The sequence below is a fragment of the Dama dama genome, chromosome 14 (assembly GCF_033118175.1).
Source record: "Dama dama isolate Ldn47 chromosome 14, ASM3311817v1, whole genome shotgun sequence".
In the NCBI taxonomy this organism is placed as follows: Eukaryota; Metazoa; Chordata; class Mammalia; order Artiodactyla; family Cervidae; genus Dama; species Dama dama.
Genome location: NC_083694.1, coordinates 53982498 through 54009530, shown reverse-complemented (window position 1 = coordinate 54009530; position 27033 = coordinate 53982498). Strand labels below are relative to the sequence as shown.

The window sequence follows — 27033 nt, the reverse complement described above, 5'->3', positions numbered from 1 at the left end:
ATTACTGATTGAGTTACAAAAATTTTTTTAGCATGCTAGTAACATTAGGCCTTGAGAGGAAGGAAATACTGTAAGAGGAAATTATGAGTAATCAGGACATTGTTTCTCTTGGAGATAAGAAAGTTATAATTTATTGATGAATTACCTATTATTATGTTGAAACATGAAACTTTTTTCTGGAAGGTAAACTACAGGCTTTATTAAAATCGACTCTGGCTTCTCCTTTTCTTTAATTAATTGTATGATTATTTTGATTTTTACTCTCTTCATCTCTGACTTGGGGATGCTGATATTTGTCAAGTCTAATTTTGAGGCAAGTCTGTGTTTTTTTTTTAATTTTCACATTGAAATAACTTCAGACTTAGAGATAAGTTACAAGAATGTTAAAAATAATTCCTTTATATTCTATATGCAGATAATCTAGCTGTTCACATTAGATCACATTTGTTTTATCATTCTCATTCTGTCTCTCTTTTACATATATGCACATAAAATTTTTTCTTTGGATTGTTTAAGTAAGGTACAGACATAATATTCCTTTATCTATGTACTTCAATTTATGTTTCCTTAAAAACAAGAATATTGTCCTGTGTAATCACAATATAATTTTAAAATTCAGGAAGTTAACATTGATGTGGTGCTTTATGTAATTTCTATACCTTATTCAGATTTTACAAATTGTTCTTACAATTATCCTTTACCTCCTTTTTTCCATAAAAGGAAAAAATAAGGCATTTAAGTAAGGCGTGTCTTTGTGTATTCACTTTATGTGATAGTGCAGTTATTTTGATCAAAGTGGAAAGAAAATCTTTAATATCATACAGCTTTTATTTGTGTTTTTCTTTCCCCACTGCTTAGCTGACTGCCTCTGACTGTCATGATTAGCTTGCATAACTCCTCTGCGTATCCTGTGTTCTCTTCAAATGTGTGCTTGGATTTGGCAAGTTCATAGATTTGTTTGTATCTCTTCCTGAACAGCCATGAGTGCACTAGATCTAGGTGTTTTTGTAAGACATAATGAGATACATAAGGAGAAAATTTCTTTAAAGTTTTATTTATTTTATTTTTTGACTGTGGTGGGTCTTTGTTGCTGCACACAGGCTTTCTCTAGTTGTGGTGAGCAGGGGCTGCTCTTCATTGCAGTGTGTGGGCTTCTCATTCCCTCTCTCTTATTTTAATATTAATTTATTTGGCTATGTCGGGTCTTCTTTGTGTCATGTGGAGTCTTCTGTTGTGGTGCACAGATTTTCTAGCTACAGTACACAGATTTAGTTGCCAACTGGCCTGTGGGTTCTTCGTTCCCCGACCAGGGAGCGAACCCATGTCTCCTGTGGTGCACCAATTTCTCTAGCTGCAGCGCATGGACTTAGTTGCCCTGTGGTCTGTGGGCTCTTAGTTCCCCAACCAAGGATCGAACCCATGTCCCCTGCATTGCAGGGAGAATTCTTAACCACTGGACCACCAGGGAAGCCCTTCAGGAGAAATTTTTAAGAACTGAATGGAAACATCTTTAAGAACTTGAAGAGGGAAAGCAGAATCTGGAAACAGGCTTGGCATTCACAGCTGGGCCTTGATGTTCTCCTTTCAAACATAATCTCACAACATCCACCTCAGACACAGTCACTCTGGGACTAGGAAGAAATGAAACAAAAACTAAGATCACTTCATAAACTTATGTAAGCCATTAAAAAAATCACTGTGCAAAATATGTAAAATACCAAACATGCCTGTATCCTGACTAATACAAGCAGTTGCTGCATCTTTACTCATTACGGCTTTAATCTCACTCTAGTTTTCTGTTTGTCCAGGTAAGATTTGTTAAGATACCTGGTCACAGGATTATCCCCCTTCTTGACAGTATCCAGTCCAGAGCAAAGCCTTACTTCCTTGAACGCTCCCCCAAATCACTTAACCTGAGCCTGTATCCTATCAGTAGTTGGTAACATCTTCCTACCTGAACCCATAGTATGCTGTATTCTTCATTGCAATGAGCAGTAATAAAACTTGTTCAGCTACAGGTGTATTCCTACTGGTCTTTGGTTGCAGGGCTTTGACAAATTCTGCATAAAGGAACAAGGGAAGCCCTTTTCCTGTTGCCATTTATAGGATGTTGATTTGGAATTTCTAGCAAATTCTGTGAGTTAGAAATTATAGAAACTGAATCTAGGTGGGATAAAAACCATTCAGAATAGTGTTTTTGTGTGTTTTTTTTTTTTTTTTCGTTTTTTAATCTTTACTCTTTGCATATAATAAAGGAGACTTAGGTCTGAGATGGTACAGTAAGCCTGTGGGCTCTCTAACCTTCACCCACTAGAAATCCCATTGACATATAGCTGTCCTCATACGGAAAACTTAAAAAGAATTTATAGGCGATAAAAAGAATACTGAAGAAGTCTGCCTAATATGAGTCACCATGTGCAGAGTAAAAGAGTGCTTTAGGTGAAGTTGTCTGGGTTTCCCAGGAGACTCCAACCTTAGCATCTGCTGGAGGCCAAGGAGGTTGCTGCGGAGGAAAACCTGCTAGGGCCTCTGGGACAGAACTAGTATGACATATTGTGCCGGAGCCCTTACCCTTCATTTCTAGGAATACTCTTTAGAAAACACAGACTTAAAATAAGTAGACATAAAAAGAATTGAAAACAAAGGAGTAGATGAGGAGAAGCCTGGCAAATGTAAGAATGGTAAGGAAGTTGACAAAAACAAACAGCAAAGTAAAGTACAGATCACAATAGAACTGAAGGGAAAAATCATTAGAAGACAGATACACATTTTCACATAATAAAAGGTATAATCCCACAAACTAGTAGTAATTTGTGTGACATAATATAAAGGATTGGTATTTATATAAAGTAAAACTTTATTAGAAATTTTAAAAATTTGGTTAAAACTTAAACGTGGTAGGAGATTTTAAAGTATACTTATCCCTCAGTGTCTGTGAGGGATTGGTTCCAGGAGCTGTGGTAGATGCCAAGGTCCAAAGATGCTCAGGTTCCTTATATGAATTGTGGTATATTTGCCTACACATCTGCAGCACATCCTCCTGTATATTTTGTCATCTCTATGATTACTTATAATAACTAGTATAACATAAATGCTGTGTAAAAAATTTTAAATACAATGTGAATACTATGTAAATAGTTGCCAATGCAGCTGCAAATTCATTTTACCTTTTGGAATTTTCCAGAATTTCTTCCTTTGGTTGGGGGTGGATATTTTCTGTCTGCATTTGATTAAATTTGTATTTATAGGACCTGTGGATATGGAAGGCCTACTGTATAGCTCAAGAAATAATTAAAGTAGTAATGTTAGTATTTAGGTAACATTTATTTTCCATCTACTATGCATTGCATGTACATTGCCCAGTGTTCTTTACAAGCATGAAATACTTTAATTCTTAGAACTTGAGATAATTATTATTTTCTATTTTATTAAGGAGGAAACTAGGTCAAAGAAGGTAAGGAGAAGTTAAGTTCTAACCCAGGCATTATGGCTTCAGGACCTGTGCTTTTAAATATTAGCTTATTAAGCCAACAGTTTTTTGGTTTTTTTTTCCCAGTACCTTCTATTTACCAGACACTATGATGGGCTTGGGTTATTGAACAAAAACAACGCAGACAAAAATCCAGCTGTAACCCAGCTTTCAGTCTTGTTGGAGATATAGTAATAAAGATAGATTATTTTTGAACAAAGAGGAGGTAAGGAAGGAAGCTATGTGAATATCTCTGGGCAGATCTAAGCTGAGTGAAAGAAGGAAGTACATAAGCCCTGCGCTAGAAGCGTGCCTGACATAGTCTAGAAGTCTGTTATGACTGGAGAGGAATGAGCAAGGGGGAGAAAAATAGAAATGAGGTAAGAAACGTAAATAACGGAGGCCACTTGGTGTGTAACTTTCTTAGTATGTATTAAAGACTCTGAATTTTTTTCTTTGGTTGAATGAGTTAAACTTAGCTTAATGGGTACTTGCCTCACTTTATACTTTGTATCAAGGGATATGCACATTGTTGGTAATCTTGGAGCATTGAGAAAATTGGATTGATTCTAAAACAAGATAAATTGTGTCATCTACATCCTCAGAATCAGAACCTCCAGTAAACAGCTACTTCAACAATCTGGAAGAGAGTAAACCAAAGACTCCTGAATATCTTTGTGTCAAAGAGTATACAAATGTTGCTACAAACGACTTAAAAAAATCCTGTGTTGAAACTGTTATAAATCAAAATTTATGAGATTTTGGTCAGAATTATCCTAAAAATTATATCATTAAATGAATTCATTTTTAGATGAGAATAAAAATAAGTGAGCTAGGCATTAAACTCAGCAAACTGGAAAATACTTAAGATGGTAAATGTAGAGATTAAAAACGAAGATTATCTATAAGATGTTTCAATATATAATTGAAATTGGCTATTATAGTATTGAGTAGATTAAAAAACTGGGTGCTAGTGCATACTAATAAAAATAGAACTCTTAATAAATTGAATAATTTGAATAGACCAATAACCATAATTGGATGTGATTCCAATTAAAAAAAAAACCTCAAGAATATTTTTTAAGGGTTTGTAGAGAGTGTGACCAACTGACTTTAAATGGTTATTTGTAGAATAAATGCTTCAGAAGGATATTACAAGGGCGTTTACCCAGTAGGTTATTTTAATGTATTCTAAGACTGCCCTAACAAATGGGGCACAATAAAAATTTTAAATCTAACTGAAAGGTAATTAAGAGTTTACCCCAGGGTGAAGGTGGTTATGCAGATCAGTGGTAAAAGGGAAGATTAAGTAAATTATGTTGCGATACCCAGGAAACCATTTGCTGGAAATTTGCTTTCTATTTTATCTCTTACTCTAAGAGTTCAGATCAGCTAAATAATGATTTAGATAATAATAGAACTGTAGAAATTAAGAAAGAGGGCAGTGTATAAGAAAGTACCACAAACAAAATTTTATACCCAAACTGGGAAAGGTATTATCAATATGATAGGCAAATGGTTTAATTGCTTCAAAATAAAAATTTCTTATATGCATTCCATGTTTTTGATGAAAGCACCAACAGGCAAAAAGTAGATGAAGAACATGGGGAAAAAAGATAAATCCAATTGGCCCACTCACATGTAAAATAATATTCAACTGTGTGATTTGGTAGTGATAAACATAGAAATTTCTTATAAGAAATGATTCAAAGTACTACCTAAAACTTATATACCAATATTATTTATACAAGCAAAAATTCTGGAAAAATAAATATGCCCAGTCATAGCAGAATAGCTTCAGAGACTGGTACAGCTGTTTCGTATACTATTTTGCTACTCTTAAAAATCATGTTTATAGTTGAAATGGAGTTGATAAAAAGTTAATATGATGTAGGTGAAGCCAGAAGTAATTATTTTATATCTCTGAATTTTTATAATTGCTTGTTTTTGCCTTAGAGTTTTTATATAACTTTAGTATAATTAGTAAAACCAGGATGTTAATGTTAATATATCATTATCTGAGACAATTTATTTAAATTTCAGTGGTTTTGCCACTAATATTCTTTTATAACAAAAGGAAAATTTTCTTTGTCCAGAATGAATCCAGACTCACTGGTTATATTTAGTTGTCATGTTTCTTTAATCTCCTCTAAATTGTTTTAGTTCCTCAGTTGTACATGAGGTTGACATTTTTGAAGTGTAAGTTATTAATTTTGTAGACCATTCCTCAATATGAGTTTGTCTGATATTTCCTTATAACTGGATTCTGATTACCCATTTTTATCACAAATGCTACAGCCACCAGTGTGGTAGCCTTTGTTAGTTTGTCACTTCTGGATATGGTGGATCTGCTCAATTTTGGTGATATTACCTCTGATCATTTGATTAAGGTGATGCCTGCCAGATTTGTTTGCTATAAATTTACCATTTTTCTCCCATTTGAGCATTTATTAATGAATCTTACTTGAAATAATAATTAATTATTTTGTCTAAACAATAAGTTTTAATTTCTTTTCTACATTAATTTAAAAAATTTTTATTGAAGTATAGTTAATTTACAGTGTTTTTGTTTCAAGTGTATAGCAAAATGATTCATATGTATGTATATATGTATTTTTGTATTATAGGTTATTTTGACTATTTTGAGTATAGTTCCTTGTGCTATACAGTATGTCCTTGTTGTTTACGTTTTTTGTATACACTAATGTGTATATGTCAATCCCGAACTTCTAATTTATCCAAACCGTGCCCCCGCCAGCTATGCTGTCCTCTTTGGTAACTGTAAGTTTGCGTTCTAGTCTGTGAGTCTGTTTCTGTTTTGTGAATATGTTCATTTGTGCCATTTTTAAAATTCCATATGTAAGTGATATCATACGATATTTTTCTTTCTGTAATTTACTTCACTTAATATAATCTCTTGATCCATCCACGTTGCTTCAAATTGCATTATTTCATTTTTTTTAATGCCTGAGTAATAATTCCACATTTATTAGTTAGGATTTCCACTATAAGGGAGATCTTTCCTACCATCTCTTTGTTTATGTGGTTAAGGAATCATAAATTTAAAAGTTTTTCTGTTAATTATTTTGAAGCTCAGTCTGTTCTCTGTCTAGTTGGAATTCCTTCAAGCTGATCTTCAGGTTCTTATCAGTTTTTAAGTACCTTCTTAGATTCTTAGATAATAAGATGTACCGATATCATCTTGTACTAACCTTGCCCCCGTTCTGTAATCAGCCATGTATCCAAGAAGTCCTGTTTTCTTTTAATGGAGAATGATACTTCAAAACAAAGATCTGGGTTTTAAGTATGCTCATTGCTCGTAGAGTGTCATTGCTTGTAGGCCTTCTTGGTCAACAGAGCTAGGAAACATGCATATCTGTATATATAATATATTTATTAATTACATGTTAATCACCTTAAGTGTTTGATGAAAGGACTCACAGGAATCAAGGAGTTTATACTTCTAGAACTTGATTATAGGCAGTGGATACAGTACAACCAAGCAGAAGAAAGGTACTCACTGAAAAGGATATGGAGATTTCAAGCAGTTTTCTTTGTCCTTGTACCACTGAGTCACAGAGGAACTGCTTTGTCTCCAGGTTCAGAATGACTACTTGCTTACATTCTCAAGCACCGTAGTAATGGGAAGTGCGAATTTGGCTTGTAGTCAGATCTCTTATTTTAAGCTCGTCCCATAGGCATTGCATTCTAGTTATGTGACCAGTTATTAACTTACAAACTTCACTGAAATAGGTGAATCATAAATTCAATTATTATTACTAAACAATGTTGACAGAGTGACGCAATCTGTCACCAAACAACTCTAAGGCCTATGGTGATGGAATACCATTTATTTTTACTTAATATATTTTGCAGTGTAGGTTAAGAGTCAGTAGCTCTGTAAATAACCATGTGGGCAACCCAGACCAGCTGAGATTACTCACTGCTATTCAATTGATGAAAATCATTTATATAATCTTCTATGTATGTGACATATCTGTGTTTCTGAATCTGTCATAAAAGCTGTGGATTCATGCCGATGACCTCCCGTTACAGTTCACTATCACAGGGTTCATTGTAGCTTTAGTGAATCCTTTCCATATCTTTAATTCCCTTTTCTGACAGAAACCTAGTTCTCATTATCAAAACATACATTTTACTTATTGTCATAGTCTTATTAGTGTGCATACTAAACTAGTATGGAAATTATTAAGAAAGCAAATCTACTAACTAGTGGTGAATATTAATTTAAATTCCTTTATATCTTTAGTCTGAGAATATAGTTATGAAAATACAGTGTGTTCAAAAATTACTTGGATTTGATTGTTAATTATTCATCAGTATTAGCTGCAGTATTTCTTTGAAATACAGCTGAGTTCATTTGCTTCTGTTTGTATTCCACCACCAACCCTTACCTTTATTACATACAAACTTTTTCTGAAAATATGAAATATTAACCTGATTTTGAAGGTCAGAGCTATACAGAAAGTCATACTCAATAAATACCACCCCTCCAGCCTTTCTACCAATTTCTATATCCTTTATCTTTGCCCGCTGTAAAGTTTCTTACCCTTTCTTGGTAACCAGTTGTGTTAGTCAAGTGTTCGTGATGCATATGCATATTCTTATTTCTTCTTTTTTACACAAAGGGTGGGTTTCCTAGTGATTCTCTTCTTTGCTTTTTTATTTAACAGTTTATCATGAAAAAAACTATAGAAGTGCATAGAATTCTTCCTCATTGTTTTTATAGCTGCATAGAATTTTTAATCAATTTGTTACCTAAAGAGAGTTTACATTATTTTGTAATTACAAAGTAGTGCTGCAGTGATGAATTTGTACATATATATTTTCATATCATTGGATGGTGTATCTTCAGTGTAAATTCCTAGATGTGGGATTTCTGGGTCAAAGATGGATGAATGGATGGGGGTAGATGGATAGATAGATGGACAGACAGAGAGATTGATATTGCCAAATCATCTTCTTCCCCCAAAGGATTGTACCAGTTTGCACTTTCCCAACAGTACATGAATGTGTCTGCTCTCTTAGACTCTTTCTCAGAGCTTCTCTAATAGAATGAGTTTTACTGTAAAATTTTTGCTAATCTGTCAAGTGAGAAATATATCTCACAATACTTTCCCCAGCAGTAGATGAATGTGTGTGCTCTCATAGAATGTTTCTCAGAGCTTCTATAATAGAATGAGTTTTACTTTAAAATTTTTGCTTATCTGTCAAGAAATATATCTCAGAATAGTTTTGTGTTTCTGTAATTATGAGTTAGGGTGAACAAATATCATATGACTGGTGGTATATTAATATACTTATTAGTGGATTATGTGTTCATATTTCTGGCCTGTTTTTTTTTTTTTTTTGAGTTTCATTTTATTTATTTTTTTTATTTTTTATTAGTTGGAGGCTAATCACTTCACATCATTTCAGTGGGTTTTGTCATACATTGACATGAATCAGCCATGGATCTACACGTATTCCCCATCCCGATCCCCGCTCCCACCTCCCCCTCCACCCGATTCCTCTGGGTCCTCCCAGTGCACCAGGCCGGAGCACTTGTCTCATGCTTCCCACCTGGGCTGGCGATCTGTTTCACCATAGATAGTATACATGCTGTTCTTTTGAAATATCCCACCCTCACATTCGCCCACAGAGTTCAAAAGTCTGTTCTGTATTTCTGTGTCTCTTTTTCTCTTTTGCATATAGGGTTATCGTTACCATCTTTCTAAATTCCATATATATGTGTTAGTATGCTGTAATGTTCTTTATCTTTCTGGCTTACTTCACTCTGTATAAGGGGCTCCAGCTTCATCCATCTCATTAGGACTGGTTCAAATGAATTCTTTTTAATGGCTGAGTAATATTCCATGGTGTATATGTACCACAGCTTCCTTATCCATTCATCTGCTGATGGGCATCTAGGTTGCTTCCATGTCCTGGCTATTATAAACAGTGCTGCGATGAACATTGGGGTGCACGTGTCTCTTTCAGATCTGGTTTCCTCAGTGTGTATGCCCAGAAGTGGGATTGCTGGGTCATATGGCAGTTCTATTTCCAGTTTTTTAAGAAATCTCCACACTGTTTTCCATAGCGGCTGTACTAGTTTGCATTCCCACCAACAGTGTAAGAGGGTTCCCTTTTCTCCACACCCTCTCCAGCATTTATTGCTTGTAGACTTTTGGAGAGCAGCCATCCTGACTGGCATGTAATGGTACCTCATTGTGGTTTTGATTTGCATTTCTCTAATAATGAGTGATGTTGAGCATCTTTTCATGTGTTTGTTAGCCATCTCTATGTCTTCTTTGGAGAAATGTCTGTTTAGTTCTTTGGCCCATTTTTTGATTGGGTCATTTATTTTTCTGGAATTGAGCTTCAGGAGTTGCTTGTATATTTTTGAGATTAATCCTTTGTCTGTTTCTTCATTTGCTATTATTTTCTCCCAATCTGAGGGCTGTCTTTTCACCTTACTTATAGTTTCCTTTGTAGTGCAAAAGCTTTTAAGTTTCATTAGGTCCCATTTGTTTAGTTTTGCTTTTATTTCCAATATTCTGGGAGGTGGGTCATAGAGGATCTTGCTGTGATTTATGTCGGAGAGTGTTTTGCCTATGTTCTCCTCTAGGAGTTTTATAGTTTCTGGTCTTACATTTAGATCTTTAATCCATTTTGAGTTTATTTTTGTGTATGGTGTTAGAAAGTGTTCTAGTTTCATTCTTTTACAAGTGGTTGACCAGTTTTCCCAGCACCACTTGTTAAAGAGGTTGTCTTTTTTCCATTGTATATCCTTGCCTCCTCTATCGAAGATAAGGTGTCCATAGGTTCGTGGATTTATCTCTGGGCTTTCTATTCTGTTCCATTGATCTATATTTCTGTCTTTGTGCCAGTACCATACTGTCTTGATGACTGTGGCTTTGTAGTAGAGCCTGAAGTCAGGCAGGTTGATTCCTCCAGTTCCATTCTTCTTTCTCAAGATTACTTTGGCTATTCGAGGTTTTTTGTAGTTCCATACAAATTGTGAAATTCTTTGGTCTAGTTCTGTGAAAAATACCGTTGGTAGCTTGATAGGGATTGCATTGAATCTATAGATTGCTTTGGGTAGAATAGCCATTTTGACAATATTGATTCTTCCAATCCATGAACACGGTATGTTTCTCCATCTGTTTGTGTCCTCTTTGATTTCTTTCATCAGTGTTTTATAGTTTTCTATGTATAGGTCTTTTGTTTCTTTAGGTAGATATACTCCTAAGTATTTTATTTTTTTTTTGTTGCAATGGTGAATGGTATTGTTTCCTTAATTTCTCTTTCTGTTTTTTCATTGTTAGTGTATAGGAATGCAAGGGATTTCTGTGTGTTAATTTTATATCCTGCAACTTTACTATATTCATTGATTAGCTCTAGTAATTTTCTGGTAGAGTCTTTAGGGTTTTCTATGTAGAGGATCATGTCATCTGCAAACAGTGAGAGTTTCACTTCTTCTTTTCCTATCTGGATTCCTTTTACTTCTTTTTCTGCTCTGATTGCTGTGGCCAAAACTTCCAACACTATGTTGAATAGTAGTGGTGAGAGTGGGCACCCTTGTCTTGTTCCTGATTTCAGGGGAAATGCTTTCAATTTTTCACCATTGAGGGTGATGCTTGCTATGGGCTTGTCATATATAGCTTTTATTATGTTGAGGTATGTTCCTTCTATTCCTGCTTTTTGGAGAGTTTTAATCATAAATGAGTGTTGAATTTTATCAAAGGCTTTCTCTGCATCTATTGAGATAATCATATGGTTTTTAATCTTTCAATTTGTTAATGTTGTGTATTACATTGATTGATTTGCGGATATTAAAGAATCCTTGCATTCCTGGGATAAAGCCCACTTGGTCATGGTGTATGATTTTTTTAATATGTTGTTGGATTCTGTTTGCTAGAATTTTGTTAAGAATTTTTGCATCTATGTTCATCAGTGATATTGGCCTGTAGTTTTCTTTCTTTGTGGCATCTTTGTCTGGTTTTGGAATTAGGGTGATGGTGGCCTCATAGAATGAGTTTGGAAGCTTACCTTCATCTGCAATTTTCTGGAAGAGTTTGAGTTAAATAGGTGTTAGCTGTTCTCTAAATTTTTGGTAGAATTCAGCTGTGAAGCCATCTGGTCCTGGGCTTTTGTTTGCTGGAAGATTTTTGATTACAGTTTCGATTTCCTTGCTTGTGATGGGTCTGTTAAGATCTTCTATTTCTTCCTGGTTCAGTTTTGGAAAGTTATACTTTTCTAAGAATTTGTCCATTTCATCCAAGTTGTCCATTTTATTGGCATAGAGCTGCTGGTAGTAGTCTCTTATGATCCTTTGTATTTCAGTGTTGTCTGTTGTGATCTCTCCATTTTCATTTCTAATCTGGTTAATTTGGTTCTTCTCTCTTTGTTTCTTAATGAGTCTTGCTAATGGTTTGTCAATTTTGTTTATTTTTTCAAAAAACCAGCTTTTAGCTTTGTTGATTTTTGCTATGGTCTCTTTAGTTTCTTTTGCATTTATTTCTGCCCTGATTTTTAAGATTTCTTTCCTTCTGCTAACCCTGGGGTTCTTCATTTCTTCCTTCTCTAATTGCTTTAGGTGTAGAGTTAGGTTATTTATTTGGCTTTTTTCTTGTTTCTTGATGTAAGCCTGTAATGCTATGAACCTTCCCCTTAGCACTGCTTTTACAGTGTCCCATAGGTTTTGGGTTGTTGTGTTTTCATTTTCATTCGTTTCTATACATATTTTGATTTCTTTTTTGATTTCTTCTATGATTTGTTGGTTATTCAGAAGCGTGTTATTTAGCCTCCATATGTTTGAAGTTTTAACAGTTTTTTTCCGTAATTGAGATCTAATCTTACTGCACTGTGGTCAGAAAAGATGACTGGAATGATTTCAATTTTTTTGAATTTTCCAAGACCAGATTTATGGCCCAGGATGTGATCTATTCTGGAGAAGGTTCCTTGTGCACTTGAGAAAAAGGTGAAGTTGATTGTTTTGGGGTGAAATGTCCTATAGATATCAATTAGGTCTAGCTGGTCCATTGTGTCATTTAAGGTTTGTTTTTCCTTGTTAATTTTCTGTTTAGTTGATCTACCCATAGTTGTGAGTGGGGTATTAAAGTCTCCCACTATTATTGTGTTACTATTAATTTCCTCTTTCATACTCGTTAGTGTTTCCCATACATATTGCGGTGCTCCTATGTTGGGTGCATATATATTTATAATTGTTATATCTTCTTCTTCTATTGATCCATTGATCATTATGCAGTGTCCTTCTTTGTCTCTTTTCACATCCTTTATTTGAAAGTCTATTTCATCTGATATGAGTATTGCGACTCCTGCTTTTTTTTGGTCTCCGTTTGCATGAAATATTTTTTTCCAGCCCTTCACTTTTAGTCTGTATGTGTCTCTTGTTTTGAGGTGGGTCTCTTGTAGACAGCATATATAGGGGTGTTGTTTTTGTATCCATTCAGCCAATCTTTGTCTTTTGGTTGGGGCATTCAACCCATTTACATTTAAGGTAATTATTGATAGGTGTGGTCCCGTTGCCATTTACTTTGTTGTTTTGGGTTCACGTTTATACAACCTTTCTGCATTTCCTGTCTAGAGAAGATCCTTTAGCATTTGTTGAAGAGCTGGTTTGGTGGTGCTGAATTCTCTCAGCTTTTGCTTATCTGTAAAGCTTTTGAATTCTCCTTCATATCTGAATGAGATCCTTGCTGGATACAGTAATCTAGGTTGTAGGTTATTCTCTTTCATTACTTTCAGTACGTCCTGCCATTCCCTTCTGGCCTGGAGGGTTTCTATTGATAGATCAGCTGTTATCCTTATGGGAATCCCTTTGTGTGTTATTTGTTGTTTGTCCCTTGCTGCTTTTAATATTTGTTCTTTGTGTTTGATCTTTGTTAATTTGATTAATATGTGTCTTGGGGTGTTTCACCTTGGGTTTATCCTGTTTGGGACTCTCTGGGTTTCTTGGACTTGGGTGGCTATTTCCTTCCCCATTTTAGGGAAGTTTTCAGCTATTATCTCCTCGAGTATTTTCTCATGGCCTTTCTTGTTGTCTTCTTCTTCTGGAACTCCTATGATTCGAATGTTGGGGCATTTCACAGTGTCCCAGAGGTCCCTGAGGTTGTCCTCATTTCTTTTGATCCCTTTTTGTTTTTTCCTCTCTGCTTCATTTATTTCCACCATTTTATCTTCTACCTCACTTATCCTATCTTCTACCTCTGTTATTCTACTCTTGGTTCCCTCCAAAGTGTTTTTGATCTCATTCATTGCATTATTCATTTTTAATTGACTTTTTTATTTCTTCTAGGTCTTTATTAAACATTTCTTGTATCTTTTCAATCTTTGTTTCCAGGCTATTTATCTGTAACTCCATTTTGTTTTCAAGATTTTGGATCATTTTTCTTATCATTATTCTAAATTCTTTTTCAGGTAGATTCCCTATCTCCTCCTCTTTTGTTTGACTTGGTGGGCATTTTTCATGTTCCTTTACCTGTTGGGTATTTCTTTGCCTTTTCATCTTGTTTAGATTGCTGTATCTGGAGTGGGCTTTCTGTATTCTGGAGGTCTGTGGTTCCTTTTTATTGTGGAGGATTAACCCAGTGGGTGGGGTTAGACGATTGGCTTGCCAAGGTTTCCTGGTTAGGGAAGCTTGCGTCAGTGTTCTGGTGCGTGGAACTTGATTTCTTCTCTTTGGAGAGCAATGGAGTGCCCAGTAATGAGTTTTGAGATGGGTCTGTGTGTTAGGTGTGACCTTGGGCAGCCTGTATGTTGATGTTCAGGGCTATGTTCCTGCGTTGCTGGAGAACTTGCGTGGTATGTCTTACTCTAAAACTTATTGGCTCTTGGGTGGTGGTTGGTTTCAGTGTAGGTATGAAGGCTTTTGGACAGTCACTTATTACTTAAAGTTCCATGTAGTCAGGAGTTTTCTGGTGTTCTCAGGTTTTGGGCTTAAGTCTCCTGCCTCTGGATTTCAGTTTTATTCTTCCTGTAGTCTCAGGACTTCTCCAACTATACAGCCCTGATAAGAAAACTTCTACGTTAATGGCTAAAAGACTCTCCCCCGTTAGGGACACCCAGAGAGGTTCACAGAGTTACATGAAGAAGAGGAGAGGGAGGAGGGAGATAGACATGAGCAGGAGGAGAAAAAGGGGGACTTGTTCAAGAGGAGAGAGACAGATCTATGCAGCTGTCTGTTCCCAGAGTGTTCTCCGTAGCCCGGTCACCTACAAAGATTCACAGAATTGGATTGGGAAGAGAAGGGAAAAGGAGGAAATAGAGGTGTTCTGAGGTAGAAAACAGAGAGTCAAGATTGGGAGAGAATAATCTTCGGTTTAAAAATAGGGCTTCTCTTTTTTTTTTTTCTTTTGTAAGGTTATAGTGTATTGAAAATGAAAATTAAGGAGTAGTAGAGGAGCACTAGAGGACTTTAAAAGAAATAAGAGAAAAAGAAAAATAGAAAATAGAAGAGAAAAAGGAAAGAAAAAAAGCAGAAAAAAGAAAAAGAAAGAAAGAAAAAAAAGAAAAAAAATTTTTTTTCCCCTAATTAAAATCATAAAAATCTATGGAAATGAAAATTAAGGAGTAATGGGGGAATAATAGGGGATTTTAAAGGAAAATAAAAGAGAAAAAATAAAAACGAAAAGATAAAAAAAGAAAAAAAAAGAGAAAAAAGTAAAATTATATCTAGGAGTTTCTCCGGAGCTGTTGCGGTCAGTGTGGGTTCGGCTCAGTTTCAGATAGCTCCTCGTTCCAGCTTTCGGTTCTCGATATCTACAGGCCCCTTCCGGTGTAGTCGGTGTTTTCTAGAGGGATTTTAATCTGTTGCACCAGTCCCTTCTGAAGCAGTTCCCTTTGTTCATTTGGCTTCTGTTTGCCGGTCTCTTCAGAGCCTCAGTTCCGCCCTGACACAGGCGGGCGGAGGTGGACTCTTATTCAGGTAGCTAGTTCCGTCGCTCTGCGGGGAGGGGCTGGCGCTGCGGGGCGGGGCTTGCAACGCAGGTTCGGGCTGGCGCTGCCGCGAGGGGCTCACGCTGCTTTCTCCGTCTGCGCTGCTCAGGCTCCGGGCTGTTCTATATGGAGCACTCCCCGCACTGTGCGAGGTTCCAGCCCTCGGGTGTTCCACAAAAGCGCAGAACGAACAGCTGCTCCTGCTCTCTGTGCCTTCCCCGTCAGAGCGGTCCAGGCAGCCAGGGGCTTGGTGGGCGCACTCTCCCCAGGTGTGGCGCGCCCCCTCCCTTCCGCGGACCCAGTCTCAGTTTCCGCTGGCGCCAGTCGGGTGCGCGCGCCTTCTGCCCTCCGCGTCCCCAGCCCCAGTCCCCGCCCGCGGCGGTCGGGTGCCTGCGCCCTGTGTCTCGCCGCGACCTTCCCCTCCCCCCTGCCTCCGGCCTCCGGCGGGGCTGGGCCGGTCCGCAGCCTGCGAGCTCTTCTCTGGACTCTGTCAGTCTCTTTGCTCTCTGAACAGCCGGCAGTGTGTTCGGGCCGGTCAATTTACCCTCCCTCTTTTGGTCTCCCACCGTTCAAGTTGGCAACTCACAGAAGCTCCCTCCGATTGTCCTCAGGGCACTCAGGCCCGGACCCTACCCCAAGCAATGCCGCCTAAGAGCTCCCGGGACGGATCTCCGTCCTTAGCTCTTTTGTCTCACTTTTTATCTTTTATATTTTGTCCTACCTCCTTTCGAAGACAATGGGCTGCTTTTCTGGGCGCCCGATGACCTCAGCTAGCGATCAGAAGTTGTTTTGCGAAGTTTGCTCTGCGTTCAGTTATTCTTTTGATGAATTTGTAGGAGAGAAAGTGGTCTCCCTGTCCTACTCCTCCGCCATCTTGGCTCCTCCCTCAGGCCTGTTTTTTTCTATAAAGTTTTTTATATGTTTTGTTCAATTTTTAAGACTTGGCAGTCGGTATGTTAGGAAAATTAGCCCTTTATCTGTAATAAATGTTGCCTATATTTTCTTCTTTTTTTTTTTTTAAACTGTTCAAAATTTCTAAATCATTATTTAAAGTTACCAATCTTTTGTTGCCTCTGGGTTTTGAGTCATATAGTTCTAAACATCTATCTCTAACTAGGATGTAGAGAAATTTATCCACATTTTCTTGTCTCATTTCATTTATTACATTTGGACTCCTGTTCTCTTTGGAGTTTATTCTGGTATATGTTTTGAGGTGTGGATCTAGTTTTATCTTTATCCAAATGTCTAGTCAGTTGTCCCAGCTCACTTTTTCTTTATTTATTTACTTTTATTTTGGCTGCATCAGGTCTTTGTTGCTGCTCATGGGCTTTCTCTGGTTGCAGCAACCAGGGGCCATTCTCTGTTGCAGCACGTGGGCTCAGCATGGGCGGCTTGTGGGCGCTAGAGCATGGGCTCAACCCTTGTGGCGCACATGCTTAGTTGCTCTAGGCATGTGGAATCTTTTGGACAAGGGATTGAACCTGTGTCCCCAGCATTGGCAGGTAGATTCTTATTCACTGTAGCACAAGGGAAGTCGCCTATCCACTTTTAAAAAATCTTTCTTTGATCAAGTGTTTTGAGATACAGCCTTTCTTATATGAAAAATTCTGTGTGTATATGGATTCATTTCTGGTCTTTCACTTCTATCTACTGATGTATTTCTCTCTTCATCTTTCACTGTTGCCTCTTTATGTTTTAATGTCTGATAGAAATTAGTTCCCCCAACCCCCAGCTTTTCTTTTTCAGTGTTTTACAGAAATTCTTCCCTGTTTGGTTTCTTCACATGAACTTTAGTATCAATTTCTCTAGCTGCATAAAAAAGCTTCTTGGTATCTTTATTCAAACTGCCTTTAACTCATAAATTACCGTATGGAGAACTGATATATTTATAATATTGAGTTGAGTCTCGGTTTTGCTTATTTCTGTATAAGTTTATTCCTAAGTTTTTTTTTTACAGTTGTAAAGATTTTTAAATTTCGAGATAATTGTAGATTCATGTGCAGTTTTAAAAAATAATTCAGAGATAGCCCATGAGAATACCCTGGTGGTACAATGGTTAGGACTCTGTGCCTGCATTGATGGGGGCTTGGGTTCAATTCCTGGTCAGGGAACTAAGATCCCAAAAGCCATGTGGTAAAGTCAGAAGAAAGCAAACATAAACAAACAAAAACAAAGAGAGAGCCTATGCATCATTTTCACAGTTACCCTAATGATAACACATTAATAATATTGAACTTTCTAGTCCATGAATATCTTTCCATTTATTTTGGTCTTTTAAAAATTTCTCTTGGCAGTGTTTGTATTTGTAATATAGAGTTCGTCCATGCTTCTGTTAAATTAATTTCTAATTCTCTTTTGATGCCGTTATTGATCCAGTTGTTTTAAAATTTTCTACTTTATTGTGAGTATATAAACATATGATTGATAACATACAAAGTTAACCTTATTTCTTATTATCTTGCTGAATTTTTGAAAACATTTTCATTTATTTATTTTTGGTTGCACTGGGTCTTCTGGGCTTTCCCATTGGGCTTTCTCTCGTTGAGGCAAGTGGGGGCCACTCTTAAGTTGTGGCATTCGGGCTTCTTATTGCGATGGCTTCTCTTGTTGCAGAGCTTGGGCTCTAGGGTGCACAGGCTTATTTGCTCTATGGCATTCCTAGATCAGGGATGAAATTCATGTCCCCTGCATTGACAGGTAGATTCCTAACCACTGGACCACCAGGAAAGTCCTTGCTAAACTTATTAATTCTAGTTGTTTTGTAGATTCTCATGAAATTCAGTGTACAATCATGTGATCAGCAAAAATATTTTTGCTTTTTCTAATCTTTTTGTGTTCTCTTCTCTTTTCCTTCCCTCACCTCTTCTAGCCTCCTCTCCTTCTCCCTTCTTATCCTTTCCTTCCCATCTGTCCTTTCTTTTTCTTTTTACGCTCCCTTTCCACCCAATACTTATATGTTAGCTCTACATTTTTGTAGATGACCTTGATAAAGTTGAGGAAGTGTTCTTCTATTCCTAATTTTTTGAGAAATTTAATACATATCAGTTCAGTTCAGTTCAGTCGCTCAGTCGTGTCCAACTCTTTGCAACACCATGAACCACAGCACGCCAGACCTCCCTGTCCATCACCAACTCCCAGAGTCCACCCAAACCCATGTCCATTGAGTCAGTGATGCCATCCAACCATCTCATCCTCTGTCATCCCCTTCTCCTCCTGCCCTCAATCTTTCCCAGCATCAGGGTCTTTTCATATGAGTCAGCTTTTCGCATCAGATGGCCAAAGTATTGGAGTTTCAGCTTCAGCATCAGTCTTTCCAATGAACACCCAGGACTGATCTCCTTGAGGATGGACTGGTTGGATCTCCTTGCAGTCCAGGGGACTGTCAAGAGCCTTCTCCAGCACCACAGTTCAAAAGCATCAATTCTTCGGTGCTCAGCTTTCTTTACAGTCCAACTCTCACATCCATACATGACCACTGGAAAAACCATAGCCAGACTAGATGGCTTGACTAGATGGACCTTTGTTGGCAAAGTAATGTCTCTGCTTTTTAATATTCTGTCTAGGTTGGTCATAACTTTCCTTCCAAAAAGTAAGCGTCTTTTAATTTTATGGCTGCAATCACCATCTGCAGTGATTTTGGAGCCCAGAAAAATAAAGTCAGCCACTGTTTCCACTGTTTCCCCATATTTGCCATGGAGTGATGGTACCAGATGCCATGATCCTAGTTTTCTGAATGTTGAGCTTTAAGCCAACTTTTTCACTCTCCTCTTTCACTTTCATCAAGAGGCTCTTTAGTTCTTCTCCACTTTCTGCCATAAGGGTGGTGTCATCTGTATATCTGAGGTTATTGATATTTCTCCCGGCAATCTTGATTCCAGCTTGTACTTCATCCAGCCCAGCGTTTCTCATGATGTACTCTGCATGTAAGTTAAATAAGCAGGGTGACAATATATAGCCTTGACATACTCCTTTTCCTATTTGGAACCAGTCTGTTGTTCCATGTCCAGTTCTAAGTGTTGCTTCCTGACCTGCATACAGGTTTCTCAAGAGGCAGGTCAGGTGGTCTGGTATTCCCATGTCTTTCAGAATTTTCCACACTTTATTATGATCCACACAATAAAAGGCTTTGGCATAGTCAATAAAGCAGAAATAGATGTTTTTATGGAACTCTCTTGCTTTTCGATTTAGCATGTATTGCTACTGCCAAATCACTTCAGTCCTGCCTGACTCTGTGTGACTCCATCCCTGAGATTCTCCAGGCAAGAAAACTGGAGTGGGTTGCCATTTCCTTCACCAATGCATAAAAATGAAAAGTGAAAGTGAAGTCGCTCAGTCATGTCTGACTCTTCACGACCCCATGGACTGCAGCCTACCAGGCTCCTCCGTCCATGGGATTTTCCAGGCAAGAGTACTGGAGTAGGGTGCCATTGCCTTCTCCTTTAACATGTATAGGTGTTGAATTTTGTCTTTTCTGCATTTCTTGGAATTATTATATGGTTATTTTCCTTTGTTTTGCCCACTTGGTGAATTGCATTGATTGATTTCAAAATACGAAAACAACCTTGCACTCTTGGACTAAACTCCATTTAGTCGTGATGAGTTATTCTTTTTACATGTTGGAATCGGTTTGCTATTATTTTGCTGTGGATGCTTGTTTACATGAAGGCTCTTATTCCCCTTCTTTTTTCCTTCCCTTCCTCCAGTATCATCACTGGGTGTGGGTATTACAGTTATGCTGGCCTCATAAAACAAATGGGGAGGCGTTTTCTGAAAGGTTTTTGAAAGACTGATGTTATATCTTCCATGAATATTTGGTAGGATTTTCAAGTAAAAGTATCCGGTCCCGCTCTTTAGAGTTATATGCCGGGTTTTTGGTGTACTTATTCTGTCTTATTCTTAAACCCCATAAATGAATTATTATAGTTAATGTATGCAAACGATATTTGGAATCACTTGCTTGGTTACTATATCCTTGCTTCTCTCATTCTGTGTCTCCAATCTTCTAGTTTGTTTTATTGAAGTTTTCAATTACAAAATTTCAGAAAATTTTTAAAAGTGCCTTTTATAATAATAAAAGGTGGCAATCCTTGCTTTCATTCACATGAAAAAGCATTTTGCTCAGCGTTCTGTTGTTGTAGGATAGTTTTGTCCGATCTGAATTTTAAGTTGAGGTTATTTTCTTTCAACTTTTTAAGTATAGCCAAATCTTAGGATGTTCTAGCTTCTATTATTGCTTTGAGAAGTGTTTTGCTTCTTTAATTGTTCCTATTAGGTTGAATTATCTTTTCTGTTTGTGTGATTTTTAAAATCTTTGTCTCTTGGACAGAAACACAGTTTGGCTTTAGTATATGTAATTGTGGATTTCTTTTTAATTATCCTTGATAGGAATAATTTCTCTGTTTATATCCATGTGTGTTTTCAGTTTTGGAAGATTGTCAACTTTAGTTCTGAAGCGACTTAGCAGCAGCAGCAGCTCTTCAAATATGTCTTCTTCCATCTGTCACTCTTTTCTGGGTCTCTGGGTGCCCATATTTAAACCTTATTATTCTGTCTTTTATGTTTCTTTTCTTTCAAGTTTTTCTGTCTTCCTGACTTTTATCCTTCATTTTGGATAATTATTTTAGATTTGTCTTCCAGTTTTCAAATTCTCTTTTTATTTTCCAGATCTAGTACTTGCCCTTTTGTTCATATTTGTCCTCAGATTGTCCTCTTCTTTCCCCTTTTCTACATTGCTCTGTTTTGTTTACCTTTACTCCTCTGAGTTCAGCTTCCTGTTTGGTTATTAATCTTTTGGTAAATAGTCTTTTTTTCTTGTGATGCAAGCAGTGCTTTAAAATATAGTTCTTCTTTAAAAAATTATTTATTTTTAGTTGGAGGACAATAACCATCTACTTTTAGCAGGAGTTCACTCTAGATAAGTGTTTCGTTCATGGTAGTAACTTAGTATTTCTTAATACATTAGCAGTTGTATTCTTATTGGTTAACTTGTGTTATCTAAAGATCTCATTTATGTAGCTTATTTCTGTGTCTGTTAATGTGCCGCAGGCATAACAGATAGAAAACATTTGTGGAAGGGTTTTCATACCCTTTTAGTTAACATAGTGTTGGTGATATATATTTAGGATTATAGACTTTTTTTAATAGAGTTCATATGCTAGTATATTTCATATTTGCTTTTGTTGTCTACATATATATACATGATTTAGTTATTTTGGTTTTCTAATGTATATATCAAACTATTTAGTATATACATGTTGACTAACCCTTAACCTAATAATAAATACTAATTTAAATACCTATTCTATACAATTTAGCACTGTTCCTATTACTTAAAATGTATAGGGCTGCACTAAAATGCTGAAAAGTAGTTAGTTTCCTTTTGGTAATTGTTTCCTAACAATTGATGCATGTTCAAATTCTTAAAATTCTAAGTTTGGCACTTATAATGGATTCTGTCTTCATTAATTTGGAGAGTTGAAAGATGCTTCTCATTTTATTCTTATAAAATTGGCCTGTTTTCCCTTTAAAATAAGAATTGGAAAATATGATCTTAATAACTACAGGATTTTGCCATTTGTAATTATTTTAATCTGAACTTTTGAAATTAAATATTCAAGCATCTGGATTTTCTCTGTGGAAAAAATAGTATGCTTTGTTCAGAATTACAAGTGTCTTTTTCTTGTTATCACCTTAGACGAAGAAACAGCCTTGGTATAACAGCACATTAGCATCAAGACGAAAACGACTCACTGCTCATTTTGAAGACTTAGAGCAATGTTACTTTTCTACAAGGATGTCTCGTATCTCAGGTACATATTCAAGAATTCTTAAAATATCTCAAATTCATGTTTCCTGTCCATGTCTAGCTTCTTATGCTGGATTTATGAAAAGTCCTATTCATAAAGCAAAATTGTCTATTTTCAACATAGTCTAGCACAGCATTTTAGAGATTCTTAGACATCTTGGATGACATTGCTTTTCTATAACTATTTTTGTTGTCTTTCTCTATTTGGGAATTTTTAATCTGTACATACTGAGCTGTATAAAGTTAAAAACAAATCAGCCATAAATATGTAGCTAGCAAAAATAAATTCCATTCAGTTGCCTTCTATTTTTCAATGTTTGTTAAGTTCTAAGCACTGTCATCTGTGCTAAGAATAAAAAGATGAAAGAACTTGTTTTACTCTCAAGGAGTATTGTAAATTTAGTGAAGGGGGAACAACAGGTAAATAATGCTGCATTGTATTATATGTTATATAAATAAGCCAAGGGCATTAACGGAATAGATAAGAATATCAACTAATATAACTGGGAGTGAAAAAGCCATGCCAAGTTGAAAATGGGGAACTAAAAGAGAAAGATTCCTGTAGGGATTTCAGAGAAGTTGTATTTAGTCAAAGCTAGTATTAATTAACAAATAAAGGATAATAAAAACATATTCAAAGTAGAGGAAATAACTTATGCGAAGACTTGTATATAATAGAACAGAATAGTTTTATTGCTATAGGACGGTTCTGTGCCCTTTTTGTAAGTTCTCTGATCTTTAGCCTTTCTTGGTGTCTCTGCTCTCCATTGAGGAAGGGACATTGATACCAACCCTGCATGGTTTTTGTCTTTTTTTCTTTTTTTTTTTATGGTTTATAGATGATGCATATAAAATACAGTGCTTTGTATAAGATTCTTAATTAGTTGATGTTATTTTTATTACACTTGCTCAAAATGAGCATTACCAAGGAAAGAAACGTATGATATTTTATTAGTTGTTAAAAATTTGGCCTTGAATCTCTCTTGAATAAGCATGGTTGTATTATAATCTACACATTATAGAGAGAGAACCTGTGGACACATTTGCCTCAGGTTTAGAGGTGGAGAAAAGCAAAATATATAGATTCACATGGCATTTTTCTTGTGAAGACTAGAAGAAAGCCAAGCTTTGTTTATAAGTGTGTTTGAAGTTAATAGTCAACAGTCAATAGTTTTCATTCAGATGGAAAGCTTTCTTTGTATTGTCTGAGAATTAAGCCCCTTATTAAACTTCTGTAATAATCTATAAACTATAGTATGAAGCTGTAACTTTGAAAGTGGTCTGAGACTTACATTCTGACTGGCAGAGGGTGCATGTTAAGCCATTTAGATTTTATTTGTTGGTATGATGTTGAAATACAACCACAGGTAAATGGCAGACATTAAAAAGAGAGAGAGAGGTAGTAAAGAGAGATTGGAAAAGGCTAGTGATTCGTAATTTTTAAGTAACTATAACATAGGCATGTTATGGGATAGTAAAGGTAATCACAAACCAATTTATTTTGGTGATATAGCTTTATAGGAAGATAGACTAGTAAGTTAAAACCAGGAGGAAGATTAATTTATTTTTATACTTAATAGATATGGTTATATTGTATTCAACACATGATTGTCTTAGTTTTTAGGAATCTCAAATTTAACTTATCAAATTTGTACACTGACTATACATATTGCTGAATATGAAGTTCCTCCTAGTTTTCTTGGCTGTAAAGAACTTGAAACTTCTTTGTAATGGGTACCTAAGAGTTTGATTGTCCTTTTGTCTATTTTCAATTGAGAACCAACTCCCCATCCTCACTCCTGTTTTCATCTATGAAAATGAGAGATAACTAAGAAATTAATAAATATCTTGAATTCTTAATTGTAATTGAAAAAGAAGCCAAATTATAAAGCAATAGAAGACAGAAAGGAGACACCGAATACACTTTTACAGAATAATCTGTAATTAGAATAGGAGAGGTGATTTGCCAGAAGATATGTATGGATGTTGATCAAAAACCAGCCAAGCAAACAGAATCCTACCTTTTCACAACCAGATAAGTGAAATCTAATCCCCGTGCTTTCAGATACTGAAATAATTGTTTTAAAATTTTAATTTTTTTTGATAACTTCTGTTGAAAGTTGGCATTAAACTATTGGGTATGATGGCCAGAAGTTCAGCTACCTTAGAAAAAGATTATAATCTTCTACAGAATGTACATTTTTGAATGCTTGTGAATTTTATGTACTTAGAGATTGATGTCAAAATGTTGAAAGAATAGATTAACATTAAACTGATTTTTAAATGGATATCTAAAGTAACTGTCTTTTCAGTATTTGTTATATTTGTTATTTTAAGTAGCTCACAGTAATAGGGTTGTCTTAATTTATAAAAAGAACCAGTTAGCTATTGTATCCAGACTACTTTGTAGTACAATTGATATCTTCCCCCCTCTGCCTTTTTTTCCCTGTAATAACCTATGTTTTATTTATAATTTGTTGAACTTCCTGAGAATAATTTTTGTCAACTAAGAGCTTTAGCCCAATGACATTTTGATACTGCATGCTAAGAAGGTTTGTTCCTTTTGCTTTTCCCAGAATGGAAACACTACAAAATTGGTCCCTTTTAATGTAGGTCATTAGATGACTGTGTTAAGTTAGCTTTTAAATCTTTAAAATTTAAAATGTTGTGGACAGAAGCTTACTTAGTTTCCTCAATTGTTTTCCTTTATGATAATTGTTAGATAAATTTCTTCATGTCAACAATTTAAGATAACTGGAAATCTCCAGATAAATGAATTCTTAATTATATATCACATAGTATAGTAAAAGTAAAATAATTCTTTTGACTTAATGATTCTTATAGTGTAATTTCTTCTAGCCTACTGTTATTTTCAGAGAACATTTGAGAAGGAAAATCGCAAAACTTTAAAAAGTTGTGTGTGTGTTTATGTGTGTATATGAGCTAAGAATAAGGAATAAGGAGGAAGTTATGAAAAAGACATTGTTGTAACAGACTTATTTCAAGTTTCAATATAGGAGGCTAACTAACATAATTGTGTGTTTTCTTTGGGAAGGAAAATGCAAGTCCAACCTTTAAGCAGTTTTAGAAAACAATGTTTTTTATTTATGCTTTTTCATTATAGGCCTGTTTCTACATTGGAGAGTAGGTTAGCTCTCTTCATTAGAAGAGTAGATTAGATCTTTGATAACCTGACTTTGTGATTTAAATTCTACATCATTTAATTATGAATAGTTTACTGAAATGGATTTTACTCAAAGTATTTGTAAAGAGTTTTGTTGGATAAAATTACTGTTTTCCATGTTCCACCAAGATATTTGCATGAACCTATTTTAAGTTTGACTTTGAAAATTAATGATTAGTAATTGCAGTTTTTTACTTCCATCCCATAATTGGTTTTGAAACACTTCAAAGTATTATGTGAATAAATATTTCATTTGCTTTTTATTTAAAAATTCATTTTTTAATCTAAATTGTGTTGTTATAAACTGTGTTTTGACGAATAAACAGGAGCATGATAATGTATCCCTCTAAATATGTTCCTTCAAATTAACAAAACTCTCACTTTCTCCATTAATAAGGGATTTTATTTTAATAAATTATTTAACTTTTCTTGATCATAGGTACTTTTTTTCCTTTGTTTTGCAAGAAATGATTGCTTAAAAAAGAAAGAGAATTCATAGTATGTTCTTATTGGTGTTCAAAGAGACAGTGTCTTTCAAGAACCACTAAGAAATTTTTATGAAAGCTGAAAGATCAGCTAATTAATTTGTGTACATTAGTCCTCTCTAAATAAGAGTTGTTTATATTTAGGATATAATTGTTAATCTGTGGTTATTGCTCTTTGACTTAACGTTGCAGTTCAATTTGTTTATTTTGTTTTCTTCATATAGATGACAGTCGAACTGCAAGCCAGTTGGATGAATTTCAGGAATGCTTGTCCAAGTTTACTCGATATAATTCAGTAAGACCTTTGGCTACATTGTCATATGCTAGTGATCTCTATAATGGTTCCAGCATAGTTTCTAGGTAAGTATTGGGCAGCATTCCTTACTATTTTCTTTTGCAGAGTATCTAGAATTTAATTGAATTTGAGAAGCAAGAGTGTTATGGTTAAGAGCCTGTGTTCTGAAATCCAGGTTGCCTGCCAATTTTTATGTCTGTGGTCTTCGGCAAGTTTCTGAATCTCTTTAGTCCTTGATTTATCTGTAAAATGGGATGTTTGTTAGTATCCACCTCATAGGGCTGCAGTTTGTTTTCTTATAATTCTTTTGTCTGGTTTTGGTAACAAGGTATATTCTATATATTATAAGCTTATAATTATTATATTCTTATATAAGAATTCTTATATTCTTAAGATACAAGAATTAAGATAAATATAAGAATATAAGAATTCTTAAATTCTTATAAGAATATAGTTCTTATAGTCTTATTATAATTTATCTTATAATTCTTATATAAGCTTATATCCTTATAAGAATATATAAGAATATACATATGTATATATATATTTCTCCTTTTCAGTTTTTTAGAAAAATTTGTAAAGAATTAGTATTATTTCTTCTTTACATATTTTGTACAGTTCTCCATTGAAGCTGTCTTGGTCTTGAGTTTTCTATGAGGAAAGATTTTTAAATACAAATCTAATTTTTAAAAGAGATTTAAGGCTAATCAAGTTATCCATTTCTTTTTGATTGAACATTAGTTTGTGCCTTTCAAGAAATTTGTCCATTTCATCTAGGTTGTTTAATTTATTGGTATACTAGTATTCATAGTATTCTTTTATTATCCTCTTAAT

General features: G+C 35.4%; 1 protein-coding gene across 5 annotated transcripts in view; it reads left to right on the top strand.

Annotated features, from left to right (window-relative positions):
* The window catches only part of COP1 (COP1 E3 ubiquitin ligase), a 220594-nt gene that overhangs the window by 86668 nt on the left and 106893 nt on the right, over positions 1–27033 (top strand). For all 5 annotated transcript variants that reach the window (XM_061160778.1, XM_061160776.1, XM_061160777.1 and 2 more), the window contains 2 exons: positions 22125–22239; positions 26129–26264. In XM_061160778.1, the coding sequence (XP_061016761.1) occupies positions 22125–22239; positions 26129–26264 (251 nt within the window). The remainder of the gene's footprint in view (positions 1–22124; positions 22240–26128; positions 26265–27033) is intronic.